Here is a 21026-nt window from a genome sequence, read left to right as displayed (position 1 = left end):
GGAAGGGATGTTTTAAGAAAATGAATCTGTCCATCGTGGAATACTCTTAGGTGGCCCCGGGCTCAAGCTCGGCACTGTTGACCTTCGGGGCTGGGTAATCCTTTGCTGCACATTGAGGGACGTTATTGACAGCCCTGGGCTCCACCCACGAGGTGTCGGGAGCACCACATTATGGTGGTGACCATCAGAATGTCTCCAGATTGCCAAATGTCCCCTGGGGGGTGGGAGGAAACAAAATCCGCCCTCCACCCCCAATTAAAACCAGCCATCTATATGAATTTGCCATTTCTATAGGTCACGACTGGTGGAAAGGTAGCAATGCCATAGGGTCCAACTTCATAGTTGCATTCAGTGATACTAAAATGGCAACAAAAGCTAGCATTTATTGAACTTTTGTTGCTTCATGCCAGACACCATTCCAGGCATGCTCTTTTGCTAATCCTCCTTATGACCCCACAAGTTAGGCACTGAGAGCTCGTGCCCAGGTCGCAGAGCAGAACAGTCAAACATCGACGGTCTAGCTCCTGAAGCTGAATGCTTAAACCACGGTGCTAAGGTGTCCGATGCATTAGCCCAAAAGATACTGTGGCTCTGGAGAGCTTGCGCAGAAAAAGCGGTGGGCCGGGCTTTCCTCTTCCCGAGGGGCAGATGTGTGAATGTGGGCAGGCCCCTTGGGTGGCTTCAAGCCTCACCTGGGAAAGTGTGCTGGCTGCCTTCTTCCTGACCGGAGGACCGTGTGAGGCCCCCAGGTCGGGTCTGCAGAGTTTGAGCCCTCCCTGCCCCGTAAATGCAAAGCACAATGATGATGATGGTCAGAAGAGAAGTTTTGCCTGTGGCCCGGGGTTCAGTGGGGCAGGCAGAAGGCATTCACCCCTCCAGCAGTGCTCAGTGCACCCAGCTATGGGTTGGAAGAATCGTCTTTGGAGAAAGAGGGCAAGTCTTTGCCAAGTTCTGACCAGATTTCAGCTTAGTTTTTCTTCCTCCGGTGCTTGCAGATCAGGGGCTGGTATAAACTTTGTGAGAGTCAATAGCCCCAAGCCTGGATCATCAGATGGGCCAAAGCAGTATCCTCATCTGTGGCTGAGACCCCCATCAGCTGGTGGAAGCCTTCTGAAAGTAGCGGGGGCAGGTGCTTTCTTGTTCTCTTCACTCTGGATCCCAAGCCCTGCTCTTGGCTCAGCAAGCTAATTGTCCATCACGCTTAGACACCATTGCATTTTCATAATCAGGATGACTAACCGTCCCCCCCCCATTCACATTATGGATACTGCTATTAATAATAAGCTTTCAATAAAAGCTGTAGTTATGTGCCAGACCTGGCTCCTAGCACTCTATATATAGTGACTCATAGAGTCCTTACAACTCCCTTTTCAAGTGGGAATTCTTGCTCTTGTATAAATGAGAAAACTGAGCCGGCTCACGGAAGCAATTTGCCTGGAGTCCCAGAGCTAGTAAATGGCAGAGCTTAGGATTTAGTCTGATGGATTCCAACTCCCAAACCCATGTTCTCAGCTATTGCCCCGGAGGGCACTCTGTCTCAGCCCTAAAAAGTTTTCCTCTGTTAAAAAAAGAGACAACGGGTCCAAAATGGAGTCACTTGTGCTAAGCCCATATCACCAAACCAAAACGTAATACCTAACCCAACTGCAGTTTCAACCTGCCCCAGAAATATGCTTAGCCAATCAGTCTGGAATTTCTCTGATCAGCTCTAGTGAGGTGGTCCGCCTGATAGACCCCTTCTGTCCCCCAAAGAAAGATGAGGTCATCTACTCTTTCCCTGTCCCTGCCCCCTTCTGCTTATACAAGTCTCCCATCTTGTACAGCTCCTCGGAACTCCTTTCTACCTGCTAGATGGGATACAGCCCATTCATAAATCACCGAATAAAGCCAATTTGATCTTAAAATTTACTCAGTTGAATTTTGCTTTTTAACATCTCAAATCACTAAGCTGTTTCCTTTCCAAGAAGGGTGTTGGCATCCTCCCCCTGCATGTAGAGAGAAACATCTAGGTCATTCCCAAGTTCTTTGCCCTGACCACAGAGTCTTAAGGTCCTTTCCGCAGGCTGAGTGCGGGATCTCAGGAAACAGCTGGGCCATCCTTGTGGTCTGGAAGGGCTGTCTGTTTGTGGGGTGCCCAGCCATGCAAGCAGTTACCCCCTCTTTCTCTCCGTTTCTCCCATGGAGCTTGGCAGCCCGGGGGGTGGTATTCAGGCCACGGATGTTTTCTGTGGGGCAGAACATGATGGTCTGCTTTGTTCTTTGGTAGTTTTAATTAGTTTGTCAGCATTTTAGAAGTCATGTTTCACTCTCCACCTGGAGGCCCAGCCCTATCGAATGAACAGACCGATGGCAGCATCAGATCAGGCCTGAACTCCCAAATGTGCCATTTGGCTAGAATACAGGTGCGCCTGCCCCACCATCCCCAGACAGGGCTTGCCCTCTCTGGTCCTCATTTCCACCTCTCCCCACTGCTCCCCAACGCTGAAGCGGATGTCGGCCTGACCATCCGTTGCCGCTTCTACTCGCCTCACGCCAGCCCACTTTGCTCCCTTCTGCCATGTGAGCTGGTAAGCTTGGTGAAGACAGGACCACACCTTACACCCTTTGTAATTACAGTACCTAGAAGAGTGTGATAATTCATTAATTCCCACTAGACCAGAAACTCTGAGTCCGTGCAGAGAAAGCAGAACATTCTGTTCTCACTCATGTATGAACCGGCCCGACTTTGGGTTGCTGACACACACATTCTGGTCAATAAAACCAACATACCTTGAGGTAAGGCCATATATGTCATGGCCTTATAAAGAAAACCCCACAGTGACCCAAGATGATAGTCTAAAAAGAGGGAGTTCTTTCTAAAATACTGTCACGCTTAAGCTTGTTTTTTTTTAAATAAGAACAACGGTCTTTAGGTTTCTAGAGAATCTAAAATGACATCTCACACTAAAATACGAGGTAAAGAAAAAAAGTGAAAACAAATATAACTAGTTAGAAATAGCCAAAGGTAATGAACAAAATCCTTAAACATTCAGTTGAACTCCTAGATGGTATTTTGTGTCTTCCTTTAATAAATCAGCGCTAAAACCCAGCTACATCAGAAACAATGGGAAAGGGATTTCCAAATACAGTAAAGCCATAGAAATGCAAGGCTAGGACTTGCACACCATTTCCCCCTGAGGCAGATTCAGCAGGCTGCTCATCTGCTGCCTGCAGAAGCCTTCAAACAAAGGGAAACAGTGAAAGGAAGACACCCAGGTGACATATTTTAAGAGTTCCAGTGTCATCAGCCGGTGGCAACCAGTTTGAAGTTTCTCACCTGCCCAAAATGCTCTTCAGTGACTGAACTCCCTGACTTAACTTCCCCACAGCAAAGTGTGAAAACAAATTGCTGAGCCAAGGAAAACATTTCACATGGCCCTGGCCACGGTGCGTTCTAGTGGGATCTGAACAGAGTCAAACATCCAAAGAGAAGAGTCTGTCATCCACCAGCAAGCTGCGATGTGACTGAGGATGTCCCAAGAGATCAAGATAGGGAGCAGTTTGGGGCTCGAGCCACTTTCGGTAGATCTTCTGTCATCCTAGCAGTAGGCGGATGGTGGGGTAGCGGGGTTAAGTTATAACATTGGAAAGAAAGGGGGGGTAATCAGAAGGGGGAATGAAGCATGAGAGACTATGGACTCTGAGAAACAAACTGAGGGCCTCAGAGGGGAGGGGGGTGGGGGAATGGGATAGACCGGTGATGGGTAGTAAGGAGGGCACGTATTGCATGGTGCACTGGGGGTTATACGCAAGTAATGAATCATCGAGCTTTACATCGAAAACCGGGGATGTACTGTATGGTGACTAACATAATATAATAAAAAATCATTAAATAAAAAGAAAAGAGAAAAAAAGAAAATAGAACTAGAATTTGAAAAAAAAAAAAAAAAGTTATGACATTGGGGCGCCAGGCTGACTTAGTTGGTAGAGCATGGGACTCTTGATCTCGGGATCATGAGTTCAACCCCCATGTTGGGCATAGAGCTTACTTTTTTTTTTTTTTTTAAGATTTTTCTTTATTTATTTGTCAGCGCAAGCAGGGGGAATGGCTGGCAGAGGGAGAAGTAGTCTCCCCGCTGAGCAAGGAGCCTAATGCGGGACTTGATCCCAGGACCCTGAGATCATGATCTGAGCCGAAGGCAGATGCTTAACCGACTAAGCCACACAGGTGTCCCTGGAGCTTACTTTAAAAAAAAAAAAGTTGGGGCGCCTGGGTGGCACAGCGGTTGGGCGTCTGCCTTCGGCTCAGGGCGTGATCCCGGCGTTATGGGATCAAGCCCCACATCGGTCTCCTCCACTATGAGCCTGCTTCTTCCTCTCCTACTCCCCCTGCTTGTGTTCCCTCTCTCGCTGGCTGTCTCTATCTCTGTCAAATAAATAAATAAAAATCTTTAAAAAAAAAAAAAAGGTTATGACATTATTCCATCCATATGTCTGGAGAAAGTGCATTCTTTCGCCCACCCTGGAAGCAGACACTCAGGGCCGTGCACCAGGCAGGATAACATAGCAGTGAATGGATTTGGAGGTCAGACAGACCTGAGTCTCTCAAACAATGGCTTAGCCCCATAAATGGGGATATTAATATTTCACAGGATTGTTAGGACCCAGGCGCCATAATGCATGCAGCACTGCTGCCGTCCAAGATGAGAGCCACTAGACACACAGGGCCAGTTACATGAACTCATTAACGTTTAGCTTCCAGGGCTCACCTGCTACAGTGCCAGTACTCAGCAGCTCCAGGTGGCTAGTGGCTACGCTGTGGGACAGCACAGGTATAGGACTGTTTCCACCATCGTAACAGTTCTGTGAGATAGCACTGGAGAACATTCAAGCCCGTTCCCCACAGAGCAGGAGGGCTCGGTTACCAGACACGGTGACCATCGCCATGGCTGGAGGGTATTGGAAGGCCCTGCCGAAGGGAGGAGTGGAAGTCGGGTAGACCACCAAACCCATGGCTGTCCGTGAGGCCCCGGGATCAGAGCTGCAGAGAGGAAGCCTGTACCCCTCCCTCCTCCGCAGGCCTCGAAGTGGAGAGGCTACAGGACTTGGCGAATCCACTTCTTAAAAGGCCAGTAGTATGTAAGCCCAGGACAGGTGTCCTTGTGCTCAGACCCACTCCTACCCCAGCCCTGTGCAAGTTCTCCGTGTTAAAGGCCGGTTCGTGTAAATATATATCTAAAACCATGGTCCTGGGTCCTTAATCAATTCAGTCCTTGGCCCTCATGTTGAAGCCCATATCTTGGGACCTGTGCCAAAAGACTTGGCTCAGAGAGGACTAGCCTCCTGCCAGAGAATACGTCATTGTTTATAAAGACAACGTCTCTCAAGAGCCTTAAAAATGCTCCCATCCTTTTATTTACATTTTTAACACTTACGCTGCACTCGGGTCAGACACTTCACGAGACATGAACTCAGTTCTCATAACAGCTCTGTAAGTTTTACTGTCATGTTTGAAAGATGCAGAACCAGTGGCACAGAGAGGTTAAGTAATTTGCCGAGGGTCACACAGGCATGAAGTGAGGAATGAGATTTGAACCCATGACAATTTGTCCATGTTGTGCCCTCTCGTGGGACCATATCCTGACGAAATAATCTCAAATGCAAACAAGGCTGTGTACATTAAGGTGACCACCTGACAGCATTTATGATATCAAAACTGGGTACAACCTAAATGGTAAGGGTTTGGTGAAACAAACTGTGTACATGTATTACTGGACGACATGTTAAGTGACCTGGCAATTTTCTAATGACATAGTAACATCATGAGGAAATGTGAAATGAGATATTGATGCAAAACTGTAATATATATATATATGTCAAAAACCAGATAGAAATAGTTTAAAGAGAGAAACATGTCAATTTGCCATTGGGGGAAGTGGGGTTGGCAAGAGTGTGAGCTGATTTTTTCTTTCTGCTTTATTATAATTTACGTACTTTCCAATTTGCTTAGAAACAACCCTTTTCCAGTTGGAGAAGTTTTTTAAGAAAAAAACGTTGAAGAGCATATAGCCCTATATGCATTACCATATTTCTTGGAAATTGGAAAAGGGCTCAAACGGGGACTTACAGGGAAAATGGAGCAAGTCTACCGGACTGGAGGGCAGAGGAGAGAGAGAGAAAGGCACATTGTGGGTAATTTCATTCTTCTTGTTCAAATGGAGAGGCCTACAGCCACAGTGCACTCCTACGAAAAGCAGCAAAGCGGTCTTGACTGAGTAACAAAAATGGAGAGGCCTGGGGGAGCCACCTGGCCGGAGCTCACGCCTTCATCTCCAGCCACGATGGCTCCTGTTGCGGCTCCGCCGGCCTCCTTTTCCCTTCCGTGCTACACCTTTCTTCCTTGTACACTTCTTTCTTTTTGGTTCTTCTTTGGAAGAAATAGCTGAATGGAATTCCAGAGCCTCAGTTCAGAATTTTGAAGACAAAACAGCATTCCAGGGTCTTGGTAAAAGCCACTGCAGACAGATGAAATTGGTCAGATGATGTAAGAAAATGTTCATTCCTGACACATATTCCATTCCCCCTTGTGATAACACAACTCCAGTTCCGTTCAGATTCCTTTGTGAAACGGGCGTAGCATCTCCCATTCCTCCTGCGCCTGATATGAGGGGGCCCATTTTTACAGCCGCCACCTGGGGGACATGCCCAGAGAGAGGGAGGGAAGGAGAAAGGAGAAGGGGACGTGGCAGGTTTTGAATTGTTGGTTCTTGACTCTGTGTACCTAGACGATGGTTCTGCCTCAGTGGTTCTCGGGCCTGGATGCAGAGTAGAATCACCTGGGTGCCTAGTCCAATCGCATGAGCATCTCTGCGGGTGTGACCTTGGCCCTGTCATTTTCCACATCGTCCCAGGTGATTCCACTGTGCAGTCAGGTGGGAACCAGGGCCTACCTGAGGGAAAGGAGAGGACAGCCGCTGAGTCAAGCCTGATTCATTTGCAGCCAGGTGAGGTGACTCTTACCCTCCTTATGTGATTTGTACCTCATATAATCAGCATAATTAAGTCTAATGTCAGTAGAAGCTTGGGAAGTTTTGTTTTTTTTTTTAAAGAAAAGTTATGTCACCAAACCTTTTCTTTTCCCCCACCTCATAAAAAAGCAACTGGGAAGCATCCCCACTATCACAGATGGTTGGGGAGGAGAAAGGACCTCCGTCCACCCCAAGGCCAAAGAGTCTGAATTGTGACTCTCAAGTTTGGCTGCCCAGGGGAATCATCTGGGAGCTTTAAAAACACTCATGACAGGCCTGACTCCCAGAGATTTTGATGTCGTTGGTCCAGGGTGTGGCCTGGACATCAGGATGTTTCAAGTTCCCCAGGCAGTTCCAGGGGGCAGCCAAAGTGGATGTCACTAGTAAAACCTTCATGGTGGCTCTCAACTCTGGCTTCATCAGAAGTCCTTTGGCCTTTTCTTCAAAACACCCATTTTCAGAGAGATTTTGATCTTGGGAAAAGCCCAGGGATCTGGACCATGGGTTATTCTGTCTCCCAGTTATAGTTGGGCTGCTTGGGGCAGAGATCCGGTGTCCTCAGAGCTCACCTAGCCCGTGACCTGGAGTCGCCCCTGTGAGGCAGCAACCGTGTGCCCCGTGGGGCAAGCGTTTGTTCACAAGCACGTTGGGCTCCCTAATTCAGGGAGCCTGAGATGTGAGTATTTACAGCTGTGACAGTAGGTGACAGAGACATTCTTGTTGATATGAAGACTTTCCCAATGGGCTAGAACCCCTGCCAGGGACAGTTTTGAGGCCAGGCTGGTTGTGAAGGGCCAGCACACAAATGGGGAGTGTTCTTCTGGAAGGAGAATACGGAAAGTCAGCAGAAGGTGACCCAGCCCAGAGGGTTATCTCTCTTAGTTAAGATGGCACTGTTTGGGGGAACCTTGGCAACTTGCCACACCCACAGCAAGGACACCTCTTTATGGGGCAGTGAGCAATCTGTCTGTCTTCTTGCAGTGAGGTTTGTGAGCTTGTCATGAAATCACTACCCCAGAGTATCTCCCATACCAATCTGCATTACCCTAGAAAGGCAGCCTTTCTGGTTGAGATCGTTAGTTTTTAAACCCAGAAGCCCCCCAGCCCCGTTTCCTCATCTATAAAGAAGGTAAATAGCAGCCCTGACCTCACATGATTTGTGATTGTTGGCAATAAAAGAGATCGATTGATATGGGAGCTTAGCAATAAATGGTATGTGTTGTAATTAGCGCTTGGATGCCACTCTTTTGTTTAAATGGGATTTTTTGGAGTCCCCAGTGTTGATAGGTTAATCCATAAGTTTCCCAGAACCAAGTGGTTGGGGAGGTGTTAGAACCCTTCTATCCCAGGGTGTGCAGAGCAGAGTAGGAACGTTTCAGAAATGGGAGTGCTTCCCCTTCTGCAGCCTGGACCTTTCACCAACGGGCGCCCAGACCGTCACTGCACTGCCTGGGGAGGAAGCTGCGCGGGCACTGGGCTCTGCAGGAACGCAGACTCCGGGCTGAGCAGACCTGGGTGTGAATGTCCCTCTCTTCTAGCACGGTGGCACAGGCAAATGACTTTTCTGTGCAAGGATTAAAAGGCAAAACGTAGGTCAAATGTACAGTAACCGTTAACAGAAAAGCAAGGGCCTGAATTCAAACTAAAAAACACCTTTAAGTATATAACAAGTGGGCTATGGGATAAAGAGCTCCGTGAAAGACTTCCGTGAAGCTTGTAAGCTCTGGTATCCCAGGGTGAAGCCTTAAGCAGCAAGTTTTGCATCATCTCCTGTTTGTCACAAATCTTAAACCACACCGTACCTGTTCCTTTAACATTAAAGTGATTAAATTTTTGTTAACATTGAGCAAAACCTATGCTCCAGAAAAATCGACCGTGTTTATCGCGTGGCCCCAAGTCTCCCTCTGGCCTCTAGGGTCTGGCGGCCCAGTAGTACAGGTTTAGGGGAACCACAGATGTAATGCCCCTGGCACAATAGCAGGCAACCAGGACCCTTAATCCCCTCTTATTTCTCCTTGTTCTTCAAAGGCCTTTTTTTTTTTTTAAGATTTTATTTATTTATTTGACAGAGATAGAGACAGCCAGTGAGAGAGGGAGCACAAGCAGGGGGAGTGGGAGAGGAAGAAGCAGGCTCCTAGCAGAGGAGCCTGATGTGGGGCTCGATCCCATAATGCTGGGATCACTCCCTGAGCCGAAGGCAGACGCTCAACTGCTGCGCCACCCAGGCGCCCCTCTTCAAAGGCCTTTTAATCTAAATGTGAAGGTGACAGACTGGCTATTCCATCAAAAGGTAGACTCCTAAAAAAAAAAAATTTAGTTGTCGACCCGTCTTGGGGGAAAAAAACAAAACTTTAAATCCAACGTGTGATGTTTGATGCAAGGCCGCTCTTGCGGAAGTCCCTGTGGGAGGGAAGCTTCCCCACCTGGGAAGACAGTGGTGGTCAAACATTTTCTTTGCAATGACAAAGTCACCCGGCCAAAGGGACCCGTGCATAAGTGCAGTGTCTTCCGTTGAGCAGACTCATATGGTTGGAGGGGGAGAAATGCCTGCATCAGAAAATGACCATCCCTTCCTTATGGCTGGAACCAGTCCTGAGGAACGTCGTACAAGAACCCCTGGTGGCGGCGCCAGGAGGGGCTGGGGGTGAGCAGCATCAGCCTTCCGCACACAGGAGGAGGCCATTACTGAAGAGCCTTTGGATATTAGTAATACCAGTGACATCACCTTGGTGTAGGTAGTGACCTTTAAGGTCACAGGCACGTTCAAGGGCGTGACCTCTTCCGTGCCCTTACTGATCTTCCAGTGGAACGAGGCCAGGTGTTGTTGGAAATGAGAAGCAGAGCGGTGGCTTCCCAGGCCCTGCATTTACCAGATGGTGGCACTGGCCCCTACTTCACTACCCTGTGCACTGAGCCCCCCCCCCCCCCGTAAATGCTCGCAGGGCTAATTAAATTTGATGAAGACCATAAAAAAGCGAACCACAGCCCGTGTCTCCCACTGGTTTAGCGTGTTTTCTTTCTCTCATCATCCAATTCTGAATAGTTTTAAAATAACCTGGATTTTTATGAACTGCCAAAATGAACTTGGTGTCCTCGACACATTTGCTGCCTCCTTTATCCTCAGCATCTGACGCGGTAACGATAGTAGTGGAGGGCTTCCTCCCACGAGCGGGCTGATCAGTGGTGCCTCACGCTCCAAGCAACAGGTGCCCGTGCAGGGAAGCAGGAGCGAGTCTGCGGACACCTTTGCCTCCAGTCGCGGAGGCTGGAGGGGCCCCCTGGGGCTTTTCCTAGAGCTTTGGGTCGCTCTGGCCCAGCCTTCCCTGCGGGGGTTGGGGGAACGAGACCTCTGTCAGCAGAGCATGCTGACGGTCCTTTCTTCCGCAGCTGCCATTCTGGGTACGTGGGCGCGCGCTGTGAGCATGCCGACCTCCTGGCCGTGGTGGCTGCCAGCCAGAAGAAGCAGGCCATCACCGCCTTGGTGGTGGTCTCCATCGTGGCCCTGGCCGTCCTCATCATCGCGTGTGTGCTGATACAGTAAGTATGTGCCGCCCCTAAGGCCAGGTCCCCCTCCCAGGGCCATCTGCAGCATGCCCTGAAGACAGGGCCACCTCGGCGTGCTTTAGTGTTGTGGTGTCTGAGTGGTGTCAGCAAACCCGAGAGGAACTTTGGTAAAGCCACACCGTGTCAAGGGAACGCATCCTGGGAGGGTCCCCAACAGTGGGTCTGTATGCTGTTGGAAGCCAGTGGAGAAGCAAAGGGGCACGCTCTCTCCCCACTGTTGGGTTTGGAGCCTTCGGAGTTATGATGGGGACGGGCAGGTATTCCCAGGTGAACTCGCAGTGGCTCCCACCTTCCTTTGCCAAGTGGCAGAAGTGTTTCCTCTCTGCCGAAGGCACTTTGCAAATCCCAAAAAGGTCTCGGTTGCTATTTGGATGGGCTAATGGCAGCCCTTCCCCCTTTCTCCACTTCTCTGTCCCTCCTCCTCTTCCAAAACACATCTTGCATCTTCCAGAAAGCCTTCCTGAGCCCTAGACCAATAGAGACCCTTTTCTTGGACTTATTTGCTTGCCCATATCTCCTGACTGGACTGCTCCACAGAGGGAGACGCCCTAGTGTCTCTTCACAGCACCTGGCCAGATGTAGTCCCTGGAAATATCGAGAGACATCTAATTCACAGAGTAAGCCCTCTGAGAATTTATACCTACTTGGCTACACATAAGGAATTCACAGAAGAGCTAGAGGCTCCCAGTCAGCGCAGTGTAGACTAACTCACGATAGAGACGGTAGTGGATGGGCCGTTCTGGCAAAGGCTGGAGGAAGCAGCTGTGTGTCAATGAAGGAAGCCAGACGGTAGCCCTCTGAGGTGGTCTGGAGTTTGGACAGATAATTATGAGTCTCTGTCCTGTTTGTTTATTGGTTTGTTGCTGTTGGGGCAACATACACACCTCTGGTTCTGGCAACGGATGGAGTGCCCCTTAGAGCCCCACCCTGTTGACGGTGGCCGTAGTTTCACTCCTCCTGGCCCAAGCCAGTGTGAAGTGGTGAGGGATGAGGTTGAACTGAGCTGGCCTTCCCTTCCTCTTCAAGCAGTGTGTGTTCCACTCCCACCTGTCTTGGAGAAGGTGGTGGACAGGCAGCCCTGTTCGGGCTGGAACATAGCCCAGGCTCTGCCGCGCATGAGGGCAGTTCTCACGGCCGTCTGGTTGTGTGTGCTCACCCATCACATCCATAGTCCTCTGTTTCTGTGGCCAGGAGGGCCCCAGAGCCTCAGGAGCAAGAACTGGGTGCCCCTGCGAACGCCTCCAGAGGGATTTAAAAGCTAATCTTGCCAGATTCTCTGGAGACAGGGACAATCTAGATGCCTGGATGGCCTCTCTCATTCCCAGGGAGGCAGCCAGTCCCACCTCCCCTCTGTCTTTTCCCAGCCCACCCTTGCTAGAGACCAAGTCCAGAATCCCTGAGCCAGAGACTAAGTGCTTACCCTAACCAAGTTGCTGGCTGCCTGAGCACAGGGCCCTCCTGAGTGGCAGAGTTGGTTGGGACCAGCTTATCCCATGCCAGTCGACCTGGAGGCCTTGGTTTCACAGCCCTGGGATGCTCCTTGCTAGGAAGTGACATTAATAAGCCCCCTGCTAGCCAACTGCAGAAGAGCAGTCTCTGATGATGGATCTGGAATCAGGTCCTCTAGATCCCTCCAGATCTTGGACTCTGCAACTCCGGAGGGCACCGTGTGGAGACAGACTGCTCTGGCCACCCAGGACGGAAGTGTATTGGGCAGGAAGGTCTCAGGCTCCTTCTCAGCTCTGCTGCCCAAAGATTTGGGGGCCCTGGTAGCCTTCCCAAGACAGTGCCAAGAGAGAGGGGCTGGGGTGGGGATCATGAAATGCCACCAGGCTCCTAGAGGGAAGTCCAGCAACAGGCTTGTTTTCTCATTTGTTTCTGGCTCTTGTCTACCAGAAGACCCTGCCCAGCCCCAGTGTGTGGACGCATGGATTAGACACGTGTCAAGGGTAAAACGGGTAGAAACAAGTCCATGGTATCCCATGGGAAACAGCTCTAAGAGTTACGTAATCAGTGTCTTCCTCAGTGCTTTCTTCTCTGCCTCTCTTTTGGGTTCCTTGGTTCTTTTTTCATGCGAACTCTGCACACCGTCTCTTCCTGCCCACAGAGAGAGGCAGGAGCACTCGTGACCTTGATGCTTCAGGGCTCCGGGTAACACGGGTTCGCCAAGAGGTTGGGTTTGCCACAGCTAGAGAATGGTAGTCCACGGAAAGATTCAAGGGCATGGAGATTCGTGACTTGTTCTTCCATTCTTCCCATGGGTCCACTCAGCCCATCCACGTTCCCTGCTTTGCCGCTGGCAGTACTGAGGGATGCTTCCCCTCCCCAAACCCTCACAGCCCTGCCAGCCCGCAGTGGCTGCTTTGTCCCAGCTCTGACAGCAGTTCTGAGGCCATTGCTACATTGGTGGACTTCCCCACCTGCTGTGTTGTGGAGAAAGCATCGGGGTAGGCGGCCAGGTTGCCCCACAAGCCAGGAGCTGTGCTCACAGAGCCGGTACTTGAGGGCCCAACAGGTGCTTTTGTTGCGGGGGGCCAGCATCTGCCCCAAAAGCCACCACACCGCAAGGCACTCAGCCCCCTGCTGTGTGCGGCCAGCCTTCCAGAGGCCTCCACGGGGAAGCTGGTTTAGAGCCCAAAGGCACTAGCCAGCACCCCCGCCAGGCTCCTGCCCAGCCCGTGTTCTCTGTCCGCAGCTGCTGCCAGGTCCGAAAACACTGTGAGTGGTGCCAGGCTCTCATCTGCCGGCACGAGAAGCCCAGTGCCCTGCTGAAGGGAAGGACCGCTTGCTGCCACTCAGAAACAGGTAAGGGGCTGCGGCGAGGAGGGCCGTTTTCCCCTCGGAGACACAACTGGGTGGAGGAAAGCACCGCCTTCTCCAGGGCAGGGCAGACATTTTTAGAGTGTGAAGCAGGAAGAGGGTGTTTACCCTCCCAAGTCAGGTTTAGTTTATCCTAAGGTATGTTTTACTCAGAAGGAAGCTCTTTTATCTTGACTGGTCTGTCTGGCCTTTGACAAGTTGGTTGGCCTCTCTGAGCCTCCGTTTTCTTGTTTAAAAGACGTGCAGATTGAATGAGTACTGATATAAAGGACCGAGTAGAGCGTATCACAAACTGTAGACACACAACCGATGTTCATTCTGTTCCCCTTGAGAAAGTCCCCTCCCCTTTCCCATCGGTGAAGTGAGGGATTTGGCCCACAAGTCTACAGGACTCTTTAGCTCTTGGGTCCTGTGATCTTTAAGCTTACCATTGTCTGATGACTGTTTGCACTGATATCCATGAAGAATGCTGGGCATCTGGAAGTCGGACCAAACCTGCGTCTCAGGAGTCCTGCCCTGAGCATGACCGGCTTGGGGCTCATGGAGGCAAATGGCTCCTTTTTCCAGACAAGGCCTGGAAAGTCACACACCAACAAGTTTTTCTTGAATCCTCTTGTGACCCATAGAGCCCATCACAAATGTGAAGTTCCTTTTCAGGAAGTAGTGGACAGGAGACAGTCACCACAGGCTAATCCCCCAAGGGTGACCTTCTCTAGTTAACAGTTGGCATTCCAGAAGCTCAAGGTTGCTTGAAGAGGGTAGGAAGAAGGGTGCCTGGGAAGCTGGAGCTCCGACGCGTCCATTAAACCTCTTGGCGATCTGCCCTGGGGGGCGCCGAAGGCCCAGGAGCAGTTTATCTGTTCTTCGGGAGCCTGGTAATTGTGCGTGAGCTGTTCCCGGCAGTTAGGAGGCCCGGAGGCCCGCAGCTCTTGATGCTAATCCATGAGTCCTTATAATGGCCTTAAGAGGAGGAGGATTTGTGAGTGATGAGGGTAAACTGAGTCTGCCAAAGGTCTGCTGGGTCCAACCATCAGTCCACGGGGGAGCTAGGATGAGAATCGGGGCCTCTGAAGGCCCCCCTCACCTCTCTCTTCTGCTGCCTCAGAGGACCATCCACTGAGCTAATGAAGTTTTTATACTGTTGTTTGGAACCAAGAGAAAAACAGTTTAAATCTTTAAAGAAAGTTTATAGTAGATTGTGTCCCATTTGTGTGCACCTCAGGAGAGCCGTGTAAGGTAGAGGAAGTTTCCTATTAATGTCACTTCTCTGCCCACATTTGGAAGGCCATTAGCTTTGCGCCTCAGATGGGTCTGGCCTTCCAGAGATGGCCACTGAGGCTGAAACCCCCTTCCTGAGATGGCGCACACCTCTCCACCTCCAGAGGAACCGTGGGAGGGAGCAGGGCAGGAAGATGTCCAGGCTGAGCTGGGCTCTGGAGCTGCCAGGAGCTAGGGCCATGCTGCCTCCCTCCCGGGAGCCGGGAGCCGCAGAGGATGCCTCAGAGCCCCACCCATTGAGAAGCAAAAGGGTCCATTCTTAGACGGCCTGAGGGGAAGCCATTCTGCCACCAGAGTCAGGGACCAGCTCAGGAGCTGCCCGCCAAGCCCCCCCCCCCCCTTCTGGGGGAACTGACCGCAGGCTGGCCTGACTCTCCTCCAGTTGAACGAAGGCCCTCACAACACGGTGCGTCCCCATTCTCTGCGGCTATGACTCGCTTCACTTTCTGTCAGCCTTGCCTTTGGCTCCAGAAGCACAATTTCAGAAGCTGCTGCCCCTGAGGTTGAACCGGAGGAATTTGGACATGGGCCTGACTGCCCAAGAGAACCCGGTCACCTTGGCTGACGCATCTCCAAGTTTCTGTCCCAAGCTTGTTTTCCTAGCACGGCTGGGGGCTGGCCTGTGGCACTTAACTTGTTTCTCCTTCCTTCCAGTGGTCTGAAGAGCCCAGAGGGAGTTTGGCCAGGTAGACTGTGGCAGCCTGAGGAAGAAAGGACTTCTTCAGGACGAGCCGACAGACCTTCCTCCTCTGCCAGCAATCACCTGTGCAGCCTTTTCGTCTTTTGTGGGCCTTCCTTCACAACTCTGTCGAGAACTCTGTCTGCTTGGGGTTATTTGGTGTGTCCTAGAGAAGAAGTCAATGGACCACGGTTTAAAGACTGGTCAAAAAAGAATTGCAAAGGGGTGGACTTCCTGTTTACCTAGCTAAGGTGTGTGCGTTTGCCGGCGTCGGAGCCCAGGTGTGTGTGCTGTCGTCTTCTGCTAGTCACAGATGCTGGGCCGTGTTTCTTTGTCATGGGCCCATCTCCCCACAACGGTATCCATCCTGCCCGGCCCCGGAGATTGCCGTAGTTGAGTTTTTTCTCATCCGTTTTTTGGAGAAGAAGGTGAAAAAAGGGTAACTGTTGGTTACACGAAGATGCCAAGTGTAAGAGGAGCCACGAATGTCCTCTGTCCACGAGCCCCTCAACCAGCCTGACATCTTCCACAGACACACGACGCCGAGGACCTTCCCAAGCCGTCACCAGCCTCGGAGATAATTTCTTATTTATGTGATGGATGATGTTTCGTTTTTAATCTCTTAAGTCAATGTAAAAAGCATAAAACCTTTTCAGACTTCTACATTACTGATGTATGTAATGCTGGCTGAGAAGTTAGCTGACTGCTTACCACCATCTGGCCTCTTTGGGACAGCTAAGGCTTGGGAAGAGCCCCCCGGGGGTGCAGAGATGGAAACAGAGGAGGAGTTGCTGATGAGAGCGAAGACTGGGGCTCAGAGGTCTTGCCATTTAAGACACAACGCAAGGAAATGCCCCCCGATACATTCCAGTAGAAAAGGTAGCCAGTCCAGCCGCAGAGATTGGTAGCTTTGTTAGGGGAGAGAGGAAGAGAGTGCCGGTGCGTGCACCGACCCGGGACAGACACGGGACTGCCCTGCTCCCTGATTAAGCGGATTAACTTCCTGGTGCTCCCTGCAAGCACATACGTTTAGAAAGAGAGCACAAGCAGAGAGCCACAGGCATTTGGGGCCACATCCATGAAAGGGGGGCTGGTCATTTACTTTCCATGTTGTTGCTTGGTTGATTTGTGGCTTTATGTTTAAAAGGAGAAATTTAACTTTCCTATTTATTTTCTAGCATTAGGAGAAATATCCTCGTGGGTTTTGTTTTGTTTTGTTTTTCCCTTTTTCCATTCAGGATGCTGGTTTTATTAACAAAAACCCTAACAAGTCACCTCCGCCGGGGTGGGTCTTGCTTTCCCCTGAGAGGAGAAATTGTTTTCATGGGCATCTGGGTATGATGTGACCCATTGGGCTTGCCTGTGGAAAACACTGGTTCCCTCCACCTGAACAGCAGAGAGCTCATCCCTAGGAATGTTCATTAAAAATTATGAACAGCATAACAGTGAAATAATACGTGAAGTCCTTATGTGAGGGAACTCTTTATTCACTAATAATTGAAAAATGAGAGATTTCTACCTATTAGCACATCGAGCTTCACCCATCACAAAAGGGACCTTTAAAATATGTCAAGTTGGCTTAACATTTCTGTCAGGTTGTTTTGTCCTCCCCTAATTCTTCTTCCCCGATCTGTCCGTTTCGATGAATTGTCTCTTTATTTCTTACAGTTGAGACAATTGCGTGACCCGTGTCTTAGCTTTGGCACTTTGAGGGGATGTTGCTGCCCGTGAAGCAGTGGGGGCAGAAACGGGGTCTGCTCGCCAGCTGGCCGGCGCACGGTGTCGCGGCGCAGCTCCAGGCTTTGGCTGCATTTCCTGCGCCCACCCTGCAGCGGCGGGGATGCGGGCGGAGACTCACCTGTAGCGTCTTGCTCAGACACCGGTCCCCTTGACGCGGGTTTGCAGACCCCCCGTGTTCACTCCCCTCTCTCATCAGACCCTCCTGAAAGTCTGAGAGTCTGGCGAGAGAGACCGATGGCAGTGGCGTCGTGTGTTTTTAACTTAAGGTCACGTTTTTACTTTAGGACAATCTTTCCTCAGTCTTTGAGAGACTAGCGGAGGTCTGATTGCCTCTAGAGACTAGGAACTGATGTGAAATGTGTGGGGCTTTCTTCACCTGACGGAGGGCAGGACCCGTGTTCAGTCTCCAGGCGGCCAAGAGCCTTTGCAGAGGTGTGAAAAGAGAGGAGGATGGGAACCTTCTCGGTCCTCACGATGAATGCTCCGGTCCTCACGATACGGTGGCCAGCGCCCCTTTCCTCGAGCCTGTGCAATCCTTCCGTGAACCGTGCAGGGAACCGTGCAGTGAACGAGCGTGCGCCTCCCTGTGAGTGGCTCCGGAAGCAGTTCTTGCTAAACCAGCAGGTCTGAAAAGAGCTGGAAGCAGAGGCTGGGTGAAGGCAGGCCTGGATGGACCTTTGTCCATGCCCAGGATAGGAGAGCCTTGCCTTTTTGGTGATTTCTCTTTAGAAGTTCAGATGGCCAACAAGCATTGGATTCCTGGGCCATTTCATGGTGTTGGTACGTTTTGAGTTAGCTGTAAAAATGCCCCCTTTTGAGGTTTAAAAATGCATCTTCGAATCCATCTTTGCAGATTCCCTGTGTTTCCTTGGCCTCTAGAAAGCCAAAGATTATGACTAGGGATTTGTTCCGGAGGCCTTTCCTGGCCAGCAGCCGCACACCTGGGAACAGGGAGCAGAGCTGCTTCCAATGTCTATCTCAGGAGAAATGAAAAGCCCCCATTAAAAAAAGGGAGGGGGTGCTTGCAAATATTTTGTGGAGCCCAGGTTCTCCCACTGCTTGACAGGCTGTGACGCCTCTAAGCATACTGGCCGGACACCTTTTCTCCTAGATGGAAAGATAGCGGCCAACCCTGATCCGGAAGATACTCCTGACACACATGGACTCAAGCAGGATATGATCTTGGCCATTGTGTCGCAGCAGAGGAGGTGGGCACAGTGTCCCAGAGTCCGTTTTCCTAAGAAAGGAGGAAGTAGGCTTGACACTCCGCCACCAATGCTTGCGGAGATGGGAGGAGGTGTGGTTCTAGAGCTTCCTGGGAAACTGCTCTGCAGGTGGAGAAGAGTGGCTGGCATCTTCAGCCAGATCTTCCAAGGCCAGGTTGTCTCAGTGTGCCTGGGCCATGAGTCGCTTTTCCAGGCAGTTTTGGCAGAAATGGATCGACAAGTTTCCAGCACTACTCAGGAGACCCTGCCCGCCCATAGCGTCTGAGCTTTGGTTTCTCCCAACCTGCTCAGCCAAGGAAGGGGGAGGATTCCAAAGCCCGGCACCAAAGGGGACATCGCAGAAGGAAGACGAACACATAATGCTTGTTCTCAGTGTTGGAACATAAGACCTGTCCTCTCCAGCCGCTGATTTTACCAGGCTCTCTGAAAGATCGTGGTGAACATACATGCAGTACTGAAAAGCAGCCCCTCTTCCTAGGGTAGTAACTTACTGAAGTATTCAACTTTTCATTATCTTTATTATAACAAACCCGATGCTTTTTTTTTTTTTTTAGAACTTGTTACTCTGACTTCTGTATATGTTGCACTGAAAAGGTTAATATTTAATGTTTTAATTTATTTTGTGTGATAAGTTAATTTTGATTTCTGTAATGTGTTAATGTGATTAGCAGTTCTTTTCCTTAATACCTGCATTATACTTATTTAAAGAGTAGTGAGCATATAAAATGCAGCTGTGTTTTTCAGTCACGTGCGTTGTCCAGTTGTACTGTACCTTGTTTGAAAGGATGAAGGAATGAACTCTCTTTTTTTTTTTTCCCTAAATCAAGACTGGAGCTTTTCTTTCATGAGATTGGCATGTTGCTGAAAAGCAAATTAAGAATTTTCTCCACACATGTGAGTGATGAGGAAAAATTAGATGCTCTTTTGCAAAATGTGGGAATCCTAAAATTAACCAGAGTTGATCCCTGTCTGCTTGAAGAAACAGAATCCTCCGGAGTTCCCAGTGTATTAGTCGTTCATCCACCATGTGTCTGACAATAGGCTAAACGATGCAGAGGAAAATATAAAACACACAGTCCCTGCCCGTGAAGGAATTGAGATCTGGCTGAGAGACTGACGTGTAAAAACTAATTCTGGACCAATCGCAGACAAAATGCAAAGAAGGCCTAAATTGTATGAGAGCGAGCGTGTGTGAACAGCTGTGGTTCTCGGGGGGGGCTCCCCGGACCGGCAGCATCAGCATCACCTGGGACCTTCTCAGGAATGTGAATTTTTAGGCCCCATCCCAGATCTGTTCTACTCCAGAGGTGTCCCATGCCCCCTCCACCTTCTAGGTGCTTCCAATACATGCTCAAGTTTGAGAACCACTGTAGTCTCAGCAAAGGGCAAGTCAGTGTGGGGACACAGTTTTTAGGAAAAGCTTTAGAGAGGCCTTGCAGAGCAAGTGAAGCAACGCAGTTTGCCCCTTAGGTGTTCAGAGTTAATGGCCAGCAGAACATACGGTCGTGACTAAAGGCCTGCGTTTATTTGGAATTTCTCAGCTAGTTGAAGGAAAAAAACAGGACTGTCCACCCCCCACCCCACCCTCAGTCACCCACCCCGTTCCCCACTGCCCAGTTTCTCACTGTAGGGAACTTGCTACAACTGTCAGCCCAGTTCTTACAAGCCTCGCTGTGCTTGAATCCCCTGGTTAAGCCCCCTGCGTTTCTACCCCACGTGTGGACCTCACGCGTGCCACCTCGGAGGAGCTCATGCAGACGACACAGTGGCGGAACAGCGAGAGATCTTGGTCCCAAGGGACGCTCAGCTTCGGGAGCAAGGGCGAGCCTGGAGAGCCTGTTGTCCAGGCCCCGGAGGGCTTAGGAGCTGCCTGATCTGCAGGAAGACGAAAACCTAGCAACTCCTTGTCCCACGTGCGCTGGCCTGGTAGCTGTCCCTTAGCAGGGCCTTTACCCGCCTCTTGGGAGAGGGAGGGAGACACCTGCACTCGGTTGTAGGAGACACCTGTACACCTCCCACCCCTTGACCCTATTCCGCCTCCAGGGACCTCTCCAGGCCTTGTTTCTAACCCATGGGATTTTCTTCTTGTCCAGTTCCTTCTCCATGATTTCCAAGCCCTCCTGCCAGGCCCCCCCTCTGCCAGAGCCGGTATCGGGTGGCCGCCCCTGGTTCTAGCCATCTTCCCTGGACTGTCTGGGGTGTTGCAGGCAGGACTCCCCCCAGGAAAAAGCGCCGATGAACTTTGAGTCAAGCCAGGCCAATCTTCCCTCATTTATCCAGGTGACTTGTGGTTGCCAGCTTGAATCCATGATCTGGACTGACCGGGCTAGTCTTTTTGGATGCTGTTGGCCCAAACCTCAGACCCCATTCTGCCTAGTCTCTTCGTGCCCAGCCTCCTACCTCGCCCCATTTTGGGGTGTGTGTGACCTCGCCTTGCCTCCTGCCAACCCTGAGCTCTTTGCCCAGTAGCCCCCAGGAATTCCAGCACCAGCATTCCCTCCTCCATCTTCTGAAACTCACTCTTTCTCATTTGCTCTCTGCACTTGTTACCCTGGCAGGCCCTGAGGTTTCTGTCCCAGCCTTTCACCTTCAGAAACAGTGATATGTTCGTGGGCACACAACCTGGGGCTAGCAATGCCTTTTCCAGAAGCTAGCGTCTCCCACCCCCAATCAATCAAACTATAGAATCTGTCGGGGTGGGGCTTGGGCGTC

The 21026-nt window shown here is 50.7% G+C and overlaps 1 protein-coding gene across 2 annotated transcripts in view; it reads left to right on the top strand.

Moving 5' to 3' along the window:
• TGFA (transforming growth factor alpha) overlaps positions 1–18841 on the top strand; it is a 102802-nt gene extending 83961 nt beyond the window's left edge. For both annotated transcript variants that reach the window (XM_057309315.1, XM_057309314.1), the window contains exons 4-6: positions 10395–10544; positions 13267–13376; positions 15324–18841. In XM_057309315.1, the coding sequence (XP_057165298.1) occupies positions 10395–10544; positions 13267–13376; positions 15324–15331 (268 nt within the window). In that variant the 3' untranslated portion in view covers positions 15332–18841. The remainder of the gene's footprint in view (positions 1–10394; positions 10545–13266; positions 13377–15323) is intronic.
• The last annotated feature ends 2185 nt before the right edge of the window (positions 18842–21026 follow it).

The sequence above is a fragment of the Ursus arctos genome, unplaced genomic scaffold (assembly GCF_023065955.2).
Source record: "Ursus arctos isolate Adak ecotype North America unplaced genomic scaffold, UrsArc2.0 scaffold_8, whole genome shotgun sequence".
Taxonomy (NCBI): domain Eukaryota; kingdom Metazoa; phylum Chordata; class Mammalia; order Carnivora; family Ursidae; genus Ursus; species Ursus arctos.
This window is presented reverse-complemented; position numbering and strand designations above follow the sequence as displayed.